The 13,912-nt window shown below is 37.8% G+C and overlaps 1 protein-coding gene across 3 annotated transcripts in view; it reads right to left on the reverse strand.

Moving 5' to 3' along the window:
- Positions 1–13,912, reverse strand: part of LOC139131806 (adhesion G protein-coupled receptor L4-like) — a 49,424-nt gene that overhangs the window by 4,986 nt on the left and 30,526 nt on the right. For all 3 annotated transcript variants that reach the window (XM_070698078.1, XM_070698079.1, XM_070698077.1), the window contains exons 11-21: positions 11,800–11,996; positions 11,487–11,554; positions 11,252–11,387; positions 10,493–10,596; positions 9,595–9,700; positions 8,498–8,651; positions 7,288–7,354; positions 6,969–7,035; positions 1,880–1,965; positions 961–1,087; positions 298–339 (exon numbers count right to left, since the gene is read on the reverse strand). In XM_070698078.1, coding sequence (XP_070554179.1) covers positions 298–339; positions 961–1,087; positions 1,880–1,965; positions 6,969–7,035; positions 7,288–7,354; positions 8,498–8,651; positions 9,595–9,700; positions 10,493–10,596; positions 11,252–11,387; positions 11,487–11,554; positions 11,800–11,996 — 1,154 coding nt within the window. The remainder of the gene's footprint in view (positions 1–297; positions 340–960; positions 1,088–1,879; positions 1,966–6,968; positions 7,036–7,287; positions 7,355–8,497; positions 8,652–9,594; positions 9,701–10,492; positions 10,597–11,251; positions 11,388–11,486; positions 11,555–11,799; positions 11,997–13,912) is intronic.

The following is a 13,912-nucleotide window of genomic DNA, read 5'->3' on the forward strand; positions in this document are numbered from 1 at the left end:
CTATTGACTGTCGCATACAAATTAAGTGTAACATTCATTATAAAACGCCAGAAAGAGGAAATGTCTGTCGAACAAAGGCCTCTGGAAGATGGGTAATCAGATTTAATAAATACTTCGTCGTGCAGACAACCTTTGAAGATTGAAGTGGGATTCAAGTGAATGTGTCATAACGACTCACGTAGACTTACTGTGTCATATGGTTGTTGCACCAGATGTAACACGTCACTGTTAATATATATGTCTGTATGTCGCTGTCGTCTGCCCATAGCTTTACATATTAACAAATGTGTGACCTACCTCAGAATTGTAGACAACGTGAAAGAGGAATATGAATAATCCCTGAAACGGAGAGATAAGGGATTTAAGAATGTGATTTGTATTTCAATGGAATGCAGTGCAAGGCTATATTAATGATGTGCAGACTATCATTTATAAGACCGACTGCTGGACTGACTACTGCCTGACTCCTATCGTAGGCTCATTCAAGTAAACCACGCTCTGTAGTTGTCGAGGAGGATCGTAATTGGAAATGAAGACAAGTACAGGAATTCTGGTAATTTAAAAATCTGAAACGCATCCCGGAAAAAATGAGAAGAAAATGAGAAGATTCCATTTTTCTAGTACATAATCTTGTGGTTGAAATCCAATATTTAGACATACACACTGTCATTATTTTCCATGCAACAACTCTGTGATATCATCGTTATTTCGTCGCTGGATAATGATAACTTAGATTTACAGTTAACACTGAAAGCGACACTCCTCAACGTTTTTAATTTCTCCCAACACCCACATCGTGTTTATCCTTTGCCATAAATATCATCGGCGCCTTGTCTCACAAAACACCCTGAGAAAAGCGAATGATCGCGATACGGATGGATTGTACCCACTAAGAACAGAGTATTATGAGCTCAGAGTTAGTGGTGATCTACCCAGAGAGAAGCTACGAGTGCTGCCAACCTGCAGGGAGTTCAGGACGGCGAAGATGTACAGGAAAACCAAGGTTTCTTCGCCCGTGGCAAATAGCCCGAAACACCAGGTGATCCCGAGCAACGGAAGCAGTAATAGAGAGCTCTTAACACCGGCCCTGTTGATGGAAAGTCGAAAAACAGGTGTTCGTCATCTCCGCCTAACTAATGGCATTTTATTCCTATTCAATTAACATCAAATGTGGAAAGTGTTGTCGATGGACTAGAAATCTAGTCCATTGAATTTGATAATTCCCGTTTCAATCTTCAAACACAGTCGTAGTGAAAATTTTATTGCACGTTCATCTGTTCAAATAATTAAAACTGTTAGCGCTGGTTGTGTTCACATATTAGTGAATGTTTGAGTCCATTAATATTTTCGTGTTCACATATTAGTGACAGTTATAACAAAACAAATGGTAGAATTGTGTTATTTGATTTCCCGCTGGTTCTTCCTGACACTGTCCAACCTCAACAACGGAACACCGTTTATTTTTTCTGCACATTACACATCACACATGTAGTTACTTGGCATGGGAACTCCGCGCTCTCTTTCATCAAATGAAGACTTAAATTCAGTTTGTTGAAATCAAGAGTATTCAAACAGATTCGTCTTTCCGTTTTGGTTGAACTACATGTATTATTTGAGATGTACGATTCGAGCGGCATTAACCGTCAACATAGTATATAATTTCAGAATATATGTTATTTCTACGGATGCACGCATCCGTGTGTAGTCCCTCCGAACTGACTATACTGTGGCAGATTATATAACCGTGGTGAACGCAATCATAATTACCTCATGTAGAAGAGAGAAGGTCTGCAGCCTCACTCTTGAAGTTCTGTCTCATTGTAATGAAGCTAGATTGTGCAGAACGATACAACAATTTCCTTTTGTTTTGCTTACTTACTTTACGTTATCATTCTGCTTGTGGCCGCTGTTTTGCGAAGCTGACACTACAACTCTCACCACCAATATCAGTACCAGCAAATTCACCTGTAGGGAAATCAATGCACTGATCGCTGAGAATCGATTTCATCATCATCTCTATACGAACAAATCTATGCCCCCTCTGTTCATTTTTTATCTTAAGGTTTTTTCTGAGTGTCGATAAGGTATGCATCATTGATATTTTAATCATTATGTGACTTAATAATTTCTCAGTTGTCATCTATCTATCTATCTATCTATCTATCTATCTATCTATCTATCTATCTATCTATCTATCTATCTATCTATCTATCTATCTATCTATCTATCTATCTATCTATCTATCTATCTATCTATCTATCTATCTATCTATCTATCTATCTATCTATCTATCTATCTATCTATCTATCTATCTATCAATCTATCTATCTATCTATCTATCTATCTATCTATCTATCTATCTATCTATCTATCTATCTATCTGTCTATCTTTCTATCTATCCACCCATCCATCATTCCACCCACCCATCCATCCATACATCCATTTTCTTGGGGTTCTCATGTAAATTAGTTTGAATTGTAACTCAGACTCCCTCTTTAAATATAGGGTCTATAATAGTATTGAAGGGAAAAAGCGAATCGCTGACCATTAAAGTTTACTCATGGACATGGGCGAGAGAAAAGCAAAATTCGCCTCGACACTTAATTTGGCATTGCTATCCTTCAAACCCTAAATAAACCTAAATGGTCAGTTTGAAGCCCTTTTATCATAATATCACAGCGACGAACTCACAAATATTTCATTGTTCGTATTTGAGAATGAGATTGAATCCAAGGTTACTTGGAAAATATTAGTGAATGTGTGCTTAATTCTTACATGCATTCATGGGTTTAAGTTTCAAAATGTCCTGATCATGGGTCACAAATAGTCGACGCTTCAGGTACCTAATGCATATGCAAATAGGGTGAAAGCCGGGCCACTTGAGAATGACTTTGCTGCCATGTCTGCATTTGGAAAGAAATTCCGTTCGTCTAAGATTGATCCTTTGTCTCAATATATATATATATATATATATATATATATATATATATATATATATATATATATATATATAATATTATATAACATTACGTACACCCACTACTCCTTCAATGACAGCATGTGTTCAGTATATGTTCAAATTGTATTCCATTATTGCGCACTTTATCAAATGAAATGTTCCAGTGTGTCCATATATCAAACAGGCAGGCAGATGGTCGTCTTCGTGGAATGCATCTGACGTTTTTCAACTGTCAACTTATCTTGTCAAGGATGTGCGATTCAAATTTGGCAGATATATTATTGATGGGCTTGCTATTTTCAAAGTGCGTGTAACATACCGTTCATATATTTGATTTCTTGAATTTGATTTTATGAAAACTCTGCAATATGTTCACTGTTGAGTAAATGAAGGTATAATGTTGTACGCGTATGGGATTTCTAAAAATTCTTAAGACATCTTTTATTCAAAATAGTACCGTTCATATGAAGAAATGTCTGGGTCTCTCATGGCAAAATTACAATTTAATTGACTGGAAAATTTCAAGTAGGACGCTGCTGTAGTTGTGTAATCAGGCCACTATCTTCCTAACTAAATGATTGTTTAGTTGCTATTTTGTATAATTACGACGAGTTTGAGGATGAACAGACAATCTCCTGGGAGACTAACCATCCCCTTCATTCGAAGTGTATCTTATTCGGGGTCAGTGCAGGTCAGTTATCAACCATAGACGTTCTAATTTAGGTCGACGGAACGTACGGATTGCCTCTCACTCACTCCATCAATGGCATAAACCTCAATCAATCGTTATGTCACGCATTGTATTGTGAGAACAAAGGTCGACACCCAGACCGTGTTGCCATCTGTCCTGCGTAAACGTGAAAGGAACGCAAGATATTGCACTGGCGTAGGGATAGGGAAAGAACAGAAGCCATGGCCCCTCCATGACCCACTTTTCATGATGGAACATCTATATTATTGCAATCTTTCTTGGAAAGAGCGGACAGCAAATTGGTTACGGACCACTTACAAATAACATGTTATTGTACGTTAGAGTATTATATCTATATGTAAAATACATAAGCTTATGGTTATACAAATTGGTCGGTTTGGTGCCCCTACAAAATAAACATATTGTAGAAAGAACGTTGTGCACCACATTCGGATTTTTTCTATTTTCCATAGACAGGGCAACTCTCACCTTAGCCCGAACATGACTGTCTTTGAACTATAAAGACGACCTAAGAACATCTCATTTAGTTGTTCTGAAGTCGTCTGCACGACACAGACTTAATTCATCATCTTGTGCTCATCTTATTTCTTGTGCTGTAAAATTGTTATGTAAAAGGGTACAGCTTCTTGAGAACATCGGGTGGCCTTGAAAAGTGCAACTTGGTTTGTGTGATCGTTAATTATAACTGAGTCATCCAAATCGTAATCTCCGCTCACATTTTCGCGATCAGAAGTGAGCTATCTGACGATATGATATCTCCTCGTCGCTATAGACAACATAAATAAAACCGATCAACACGATGGAACTTGATCGCGACTTTGATATACCACCTTATCTGTCAATATATAATATTTTGTTCCGTGACTGTTGCCGTATATTGGAGCGCAGCACGCAGAAAATCTCAGTAGTTTGGACAGAAAGCTGTCCCTTTAACTGTTATATATTTTATTAAAACACAATCTAAAGCCGCCAAGAAAGTAAACAAAATGAATGTAGACAAGAGATCCCGGGTCAGACGACAAATAATTACCCAAGCAATTATTTAAAATCTGACACCTGCCCTTGAAGTAATATTTTTGCAATAATTTCCTAATCGCATGCCTTTGTATTGTGGGATCAAATCTATACCGAAGGGGTGGGCGGGAGGGGGGGGGAGGGAACTATGATGTTTTTTTATCATGATAACTGGAACAGATATCCGTGACACTGAAGATCTTGAAGCTGGATTTTAATGACAATGGGACCATAAACCTTGGAACCGAAATATATTTCTGTCACGGTTTCGTTTCACAATGAATATGACATTGGCTCGACTGATGCCTCAACAACACACACATATATTGTGCAAGCTGATTAAATGCAAATAGTATGCAAAATATTGTACGTGTATGCAAAGTAACGCTTAAGGTGGAGCTGCATGTTGCCAACACAGTTACTTTTTTTCAAAAGAATATTTCTCATCAAAGATAGCAAGGAAACCCCCTCATACCATATATTTTCAAAAAGCAGAGACTCTAAAGTTTAGTATGGTAGTAGTACTTTACTCGAAGGATGAAGTGGGTGTATATTTGGGTTTAAAAACCTCAATTTTGGTATTAATGATAACTTGACGCTATTTTCTGAAATGTAATATTTCACTTAAAAGAAGAGTATATGTAGAAAAAACTACTTTTTTATTTTGCATTATCTATCCTCATTCTAAAATGGCTAGGGTGAAAGACTGACAGTCTAAAAAAGTGATTAAAATCATGATTAGCAAATTAAAATGCCTCTTATTCAAAATGAAAGAACTTTATTGCCAAATAAAATAGTCCTTTTGTAATGTAGCATTTAAAGAACATAATGTGAAAATTTCAGAAAATTTGACCCGGCCAGAGCGAAGTTAAATTCTTTGGAAACTTTGAAATGGGATGAAAAAAGAAGCCAGACAAACGGGTGATTTGCATACATTTGCATAAATTAACACTTCTGTATCAGGCAACTTACAACTGCTTGTCAAGCTAAAGAGTGAACCCAACCAATGTTTTAAATAGGTTAACAGCTTAATTAAAATTGAATGACTATTTGCAAAAAACTTATTTTTGAGCAAAAATACGCTGTTGGGTGCAGCGCCCACTTAATTTTCTCAGACTACGGCCCTGAACACCGTGTAGTATCTAACAGATTCACAAAACTGGAGTTGTTTGCCTTAAAATTTAAGTCCTAAGCCTCTGTTATTCCTCAAGTCGAGACCGGAACGCGAATGCCGTTGTAATTGGAACGATAAATCGGCGCAGATTGTATCCATTCCCAGAGTAATCATTACTTACTGCAGCAAATCAAAAGTACGTGCGGACACTGATGTGGTTCGAAGTAAGCCGGTTGTTTCCGCCTCAGAAGATGCACAGAGTTGCCGATACAATAACGCCAGAGAAGGAAAATTGCGTTCAATTGCTGTAGTTTGCTATCTTCAATGTTCGCAGACAGATCGTTACTGTTTTCATGGAAGAAGGGGTTTGGTCATGCACAATCGACAAGCTAATTGCGTTTTTTGTCGTAAAGTAGATTCTTTGCATTGATTTAGGACTGACATGCAGATATCTCTTCGAGTTTTACAGGTTGTGTAACTTCGAGTGGCTAAATTGTCAAATTGATTAACACACACAGTTTACATAAGTTCTCATCCATGGGCAAGAAACTGCTTTTAGGTTGAAACATGGTAATGTGACCACGACAGTTGGTACTCCTTAAGCTATGAGTTTTGATGTATGTTCCATTATTTTCGTCCTGTTTGTAAAAATTCAATTTATTGTGCCACTTCCTAACCATGTGCAAAATACCGAGTATTTAACTGCAGAACAATCCTCTATGTGTCTAGTGTCTATTGTTATTGCTCAATACTGCACTTCGGTCCAGACTGGAATTTAATTTTTTCGCCAACATTTCTTATTGTGTGCATTGTGTCGGCAATGCTGTAATTGTGTTCTTCATCATGCGTTAGGGAAAAGAATAAGAATTTTATCTGTTATGGAATAAAAAAATATCATCAAAATTACGACGATTGTTCTTTTAACATTCCCGTCCAGTTAAGGGGTCTCTTATATACGCTTGCCTCGGCTAATGTGCAGCGATTCTGAAGCTTTTAGCCAATTGGTTGGCCGAAACTCATTGTTCTTCCTGAATTCTTTCTAAATAGCCAATCAGGTAGAGAATAGCTCTGGTGTCAGACTACTTAAGTTTCTGTAAATTATGACAATCGACCAATCAGACACAACCTTCCATGCCAGGATGTATTCGTCGGCTCCATCTGCACTTACCGCCATTATTGTGATAGCCGGACCAACGAATGCCCAAATTACACCATTTTCTACCGACAACCAGCAGCTATTGAAGGGATTGAGAAAATTAGAGAAAGACAGAAAGGGAGACAAGGGAGAAAAAAAGGCAGAAAACTACTTTATCTCTTGATTATGCTAAAGTGTTTGTATTGACTTCCAAAAACATTATCTACGTATTTGATTTAAATGTAATATTATAATATGTACGTTCAAGCATAAATCAGCTGGCCTCATCGAAGAATTTCGTAATTGTGTAAAACGTCATTTAAAGCTGTGTCGGTAAGGTTATTTACTCAACTGGCTGTTTGATCCATAGTCTTCGAGTCTTATTCCTGCTGTTATGGCGACTATTACGAAAGGAAAACCTACGAACGGAAACAATAATTATACGACATATTAGCTCTGATAAATTAATTTACAGACAGACAAGAAAAGAAAAAATAGGGTCAATTTATTCATCTATCTGAAAATCAAACGGCAAAAATACTCCCTTCTAGACTTTTCTTGGTGAGGTATTCCTGACCTCAAATTATCATCGTCTTCCCTCACTATTGGCAAATGTCTCTTAAAATCTATACCTTCAAGGCAAATAGGCTCTTGGCTACAAACAGCCCCCAAGGAACTACTTTTTTCCTCTGTGGCACGTAAACTGACGAATAGTAACAAATGCAAATAACCAACACAAGTGAACACCAGTGGAGCTCGTCTGATGACCTCGCTGATACCTACTTCTGAACCCAATTTTACGAGTGTTTATCGAGTAGAGCTACATCGCACAACACTTTTGTTGATTTATGAGGTTTGCCATCTATGTGTGAAAGAGAGTTTGGCTAATGATGGGAGGCTCAAAGGCCGGGCAGTGTAGGTCACTCGGAATATTGTTTTTTAACAATTTGTGACGCTTGACGGATTACTTCTATAATTGAATCTCGATTGACCATGTTTTAATTAAAATGATTTATGTACTTTCTAAAAATACCCCGCTTACTTTGATTGTAAAGTTAACGACTGGTGAAACTTTGAAAAGTCTGCTTTGCAATGTTTCCAAACCACACGGTCACATTTTGCCATGTTCACAGACATATTTAATCCTTTGTACAGTTAAGGTAGAATGCTTTTGAAGCTCTTGAAATAAAGACAATTCTCACTGTCTATGTTTTGTGAAATCGATAATTATTTTTCTCCATAGAGTTAACAGAGGGATGACGGCCATTTTAAAAGTAAAATCTCAATAAATCTTACGTTGTTTCTCTAGCACTAAATTTTGCACGGTGACCCCACCCCGAATTTATTCTTGATTTTGAAAGAGAATGGTTAAAAGTTCCTTGAGCTTTTAAGAGCGCAAGAGCAGACTGACTCTTTCATTAACTCGTAATTTTCACTTTATCATTTCCCTGTCCGTCGTTGTTGCCATGGTAACCACAAGGATGCAGAAAGGTTATCACAATACTGGTGACAGACTGTCAAATAAGTTTGTCTCATTTGTAATGTTTGGTCCCTACACTCACCCCATGCCATGGCGTAGTAGTAGTTCATCCAACTCCGCTCACTACCATACACAGCCACTATTTGACGGTATAGATGAATGCCCTCGGCCAGCATCCACAGAAACATGGCCGTGCAAGCGTAATGAAGTATTATCGCGAATGCTTTGCAGGAAATCTTTCAACGAAACAAAAGAGAGAAAGACAAATAGGTCGTTAAGTACAGACATGTAAGTATAATAGTTATTGTAAGATGGAAATTACAAATCCTGCATCTTTGATAACATTACAAAACGTTCATTCATGTTTTGCTTGAAATTGTAATCCAAAAAATTTTTAAAACCGTCGATTTTCAGTATTGGTATCTTCACTCGATAGCAATATGATCTATAGGTGTGATGAATGACGCAAAGCTACATCGTTTGAACATATTGACTCGACAAGAGACACCTTAATCTTCACAAAATTACGTTTTGAGGGCGCAATTTGTCTTTTCGACAGAGTAATCAGTATCATAGTCTACTTTGCAGTGACCTGGATACTGAAATTGATGGCAACTTGTGCCTATGGTGTAGCTGAGACATCCCGCCGTAATTTCTCATCTCCTCTTGACATCTTAACAGACGCTTTTAGAGTTACAATGGCCATACAGGATGCCTTTATCCCTACGTGAGACCTTCAATGTAGTTACTTTGTTTCATCTGTCATCAATTCTATCTTCATACACAAGTCTGTTCGACTTGATTCCCAACTACTTGCGAGTTACCCTCTTGAATGAGGATTACTGAGCTGGCAACCAACTTTCTGCTCGATGGCTTTTCTTGTACAAAATAGGAAAGCAGCATCAACAACTAAGCTTATTTAACGGAACGAGTTATTATTTTCGAATAAGAAACGCTTCTGTGTGTTCTGCAGACTGTAATACTACCCCTTACATCAATTTGAATACTGTCAAAGGCACTGAGAATTCAAAAATATTTTGTCATGCCCTGTGGAAAGCAATTATTGTAGACGGCAAATCACGCGGGAAACAAAACCCGAAAATTCCCAGCTGTGTGCATGAGCGACTTCAATTTTCAGGCGAACACCTGGGTCGATAAATGACGACATAAAATTCTCACCTCATGTTGGGCAGCGGACTCTGTTGCCATGGAAATGACGTGAGAAATGATGATGGCCACAATGAGGTTCTTGTGGATGCTGATTCTCTCAGCAGGCAATAAGGACCTAGTAATGGCGGGAAAACGTGAAAGTAGAAGACAGAAATACCTTTGGCACGTTTTAAAGCACGAACGCCTGATTGAGTAGGGTAATTTCGAAGAAAACAGATCGGTCAAACTCATAATCCTGTCTAAGGATTGCAATTGAGGGCTCAGATAAAATTACAGATTGAACCGTGTAGTTTTTGATGTCGTACGTTAAAGGCTATTGTATTACCAGTCTGTTCGTGCACATTAGAGCAATCTTGGAGTTAGCGATTTGTCAGAATACACAAAACATGGACGGATTACAGGAAGTCAAATCAGAAGTACAGAGACGTTTGCTAAAATCTTAGATTGATAGGGTAACGACCTATGACATGCCCCGACAAAATATGTGTCGTCCGGACTTTTCCGCGAGCGGAAAGCTATAACTAACAAATGGGCAACAAACCGTTAAACCTATTGGCATCGGAAGTTAGCGCATGAATGTGTGACTTCGTTGCGCTCAGTTCCCAGCAAATATATGTCACAAAGCGCGGTTTCACTAACAACGATTTTTAGGCAAACGAATATTAGGGCTGTCATTTCTGTAACATTTGTTTTTCCATATAATTGAATCCCCATGATGACTTTCTTGTTTCAAAAGCATTCAATTAGTTACAATTTTCCGAAGCCTTTTCATGGTTTCTTACGAATGTTCAGCAGTACAGGGTATTATCGAAGGACGGCAGAAGAAATTTTACAAGGTCACGAACATTGTACGTAGAGAGAAAAATTAATGTTAAGTTGGTGTATGATATTCGGGTAGGAAACTTACTTTAAATACGAGTACAACGTCAGTGTTCCAATCATCGCGACAATGGATATACTGCAACCTGTGTATGTGATGTAACGCAGTATCTGACTGTGGGTATCTGGCACCTGTGTGTAACAGGGATAGTCCCATACTGTTATTGTACACATCTTATTCAGCTAATTGAGAGAGACAGATGTAATGAAGCTGACAGAAAGCGATACGTACTTTGATTTTAGTTACATCCATAATTCGCATTAAAACCTTAAATCTAAATGTCGTTGATGTTTTTACCGTTAACATCACCATCATGTAATAAACGTGACTTTACGTGAAAGATATTTAATGTTGTTTTATATTGTCTGCGATTATTTGACATATGGGTCTGCTTTTCAACGTTAGAATGTTAAGAGTGGAGTGGATGCTGTCTTCTTGTTTGAATGACGAACACTGGGGGCGCTATGAAAGTCAAAGAAAAATTTAAATGAGAATGCAAAGTGTATGTTATGTCTTGCCAGTTAAGATTGACATATCGATCACGATAAAACGTGTGTGTTTATGTGATTTCAATTTTTCTGATATATTATTTCATAATACAGTTAACCATGATTCAACAAACGTACTTTTGTTTCCTGTCGCCAAGATTTGTGGCACTTCATCAATATATCCGTAAAAGCAAAAGGAACAATAAGAAAAGACAAACAGACCAATCTTTCAAAGAAGGAAAGATACTTCTCATATTTTGTTTCATTCATAAATTGGTAAAAAGTGGCGTTTATGTACCTCGAATGGGACGACGCGCATGAGCACAGCAAAGTTGGTGGTGTGGTTGCAGTTGCACTGGATGCTGACGCTGCTTGACCGGCTGACCTGACATCCATACGATGACCACTCAGTAAAACCAACACCTGGTTCAGACCTGCAACCATTGAACATGACAGAAAGCAGTATTTGTCAGAAATGACAATCACCCGCACGATGTTGCATGCAATAGCAATAAACAATAAAAAATACCTACACATTCGAAAACTTTAAGAAAGTGCAGACGGACAATCTTTCTTCCTCGTTGTCAAGGATTTGACTTTCCTGTAAAATTAAAACAAATTAAATATCAAAGAACAATGATCATGGACAATGGAAGACGCGAACAGATACGCAACGGGAAGGGATTGCAGGTATTACATTCGTTCATTAACGTGATCAGGCGTGGCATGGCGCCCTCAACTATGACGTCTATCGAAATTTTGTTTTCGGATTCTATTTATTGTGTCAGAAAGAAGACAGACTTAAGGTTGAAATGAAAAGACCAGAGTGTATCGAACCATACATACGTGCATTTGAAGGGGTAACTGATACACGATTGGTATGTTGACTTGTGCCTCATTTATCCGCCATGACGTGGAGATGACATTTTCACCGAAAATGACGTTGTCTGGGTCGCTAAAGACATCACCGCCACTCACGTCATACTTCAGTAATTCGGTAATGTTGGTGTACAACAGACTGATCATCGCAATTTGGGTTTTCTCTATGTGATCAAAACGGAGAGAAGAGGCTGAAATTTCAATTTTGTTACCACGGGCTAAGTCACTGCAAATGATGGATTTATCCTTTTAATGATTACAATCTTACCATCAGTATGCAACAATTTGAGCATATACTGCAGATTGATGACGTAATCCTGGATTATTTACAAAACTAGAGCAAGGGTGTCACTGATATGAAGATGAAAGTGACGCCTTGAAATCAACTACAAAAGCTGTTGCTGACAAATGCTATTCTCAATTTCTTGCAACTGTGTACTACATGCAGCCCAATTTACTGAGACATCGTAACAGATGGAGTAAGTGTCAAGACATTAGATAGATGTCTGCAACTTTTCATCATGTGCTATCAATCACCAATGTTGAAGTTGTCACGTTATATCATTACCATGCTATTTTCATTGGCCCTATACGACCTGAGAGCCTAATAATTTTAGAGTTGTGCAGTATTCAACATGTTACTGTGGGAATAATCATAATCAAATGCTTAGACTACGTTACATAGACAGTTCAATAAAGTATTCCTTGAAAATAGGTAGCTGTTAAAGGTATACTGTCACCTGTTCCAATTTTGCCACAGTCACCATGGAAAGAGAAAATCTAACCAACCACAGATTTTAAGCGAGTGGCCGCTTTTTAAAAACAGCGCCCTCACATGGGCATTTTGACTACCAAGGAACACCCCTTTGACCATATATGGGCAAATTAACATTACAGGTGATTGTATATCTTTAACAGTGTTCAAACAATGTGTTTAATCAGACATGCCTGAATGCAAGTTCATGCAGCAGTCATGAAAACAAAACCTTTATCATAGTAAAAATATAAAAGGCATGAACATTTTCAGAAATTACGGTGAAAAAATAAAAAGCTGTAGAAGAAATGTAACTGATTATTTTCATGGCAGAGCAGCTTTGCTAACCCGCTGACGGGCAAACAGATTAATCAGGTTATTCATCTATCATCGCCGGCGCTCAAGAAAAAAACATAATTAATATGGAGCAGGTGAAGATTCTTGTTTGTCAAAAGCCAAGCTATTACCTTCTCTATGTCAACCTGACGCAGTAAGTGTGCCGATAAACACGGAGACGGCTACCAATGTCGGGATTTTACTCAAAACAGAATCTTACATATATCAACAATTTCTTTTCATTTGCTCAAGAAGTCTGTCTTAAAGTATTTACGAGTGAAACTCTAAATCTTCGGAGAGAAATAAAAAGAAAGTTTTCATGTCCATACGAATGCGAATATTTAATAAAAATAATTGCGCGTCAGAAACTTTTTCCCCGGTGAGAGAATTTGCAATAGGGCAAAAGGGGGCGCTGTCTCAAAAATGAAGTGACAGCAGGGGATATCGCAGGGTATTTGGTTGGCATGTCTCCGCAGAGGTTTGATTGCCTCGCCTTTGCAGCAAAGCTTTGGTTAGTTGGCGAATGAAACAAGGCAAACACATTATATAGACAAGGACGTAATTTGGTGACATAAACAATTGCATAAATCCTCCATGATGAAAATGTCAAATGGTTAATATGTCTTAACAGATTATTCAGAGACGAGCGACGATATCTGATTTCGACAGACTGATGATGAAAAACACATGCTTCAGAAGTTTTTGATCAGGTTTTGTGAGATATGACGCGCGTTGGCGATCTCTTCACTAACTTTTCTATCAATCTTATTTCCTAAGCTTGGCACGTATTTGTATGGTAAATCGATTTTGTATAACGCAGTGTTAGCGCTTTCAGTTACGTATTCCAGATGAAACTTTCAAGCATATCTTCATAAAGGTGTCATCGATGTGGATAAAAAAGTGAAAACTTAACACGATTCACAGGGAACTTAGTAATCTGTTTTTGTTGTTTGTGTTGTTATTTGCAAATAAAATAAAATAAAATTAATG

The sequence above is a fragment of the Ptychodera flava genome, chromosome 4, assembly GCF_041260155.1.
Source record: "Ptychodera flava strain L36383 chromosome 4, AS_Pfla_20210202, whole genome shotgun sequence".
NCBI lineage: Eukaryota > Metazoa > Hemichordata > Enteropneusta > Ptychoderidae > Ptychodera > Ptychodera flava.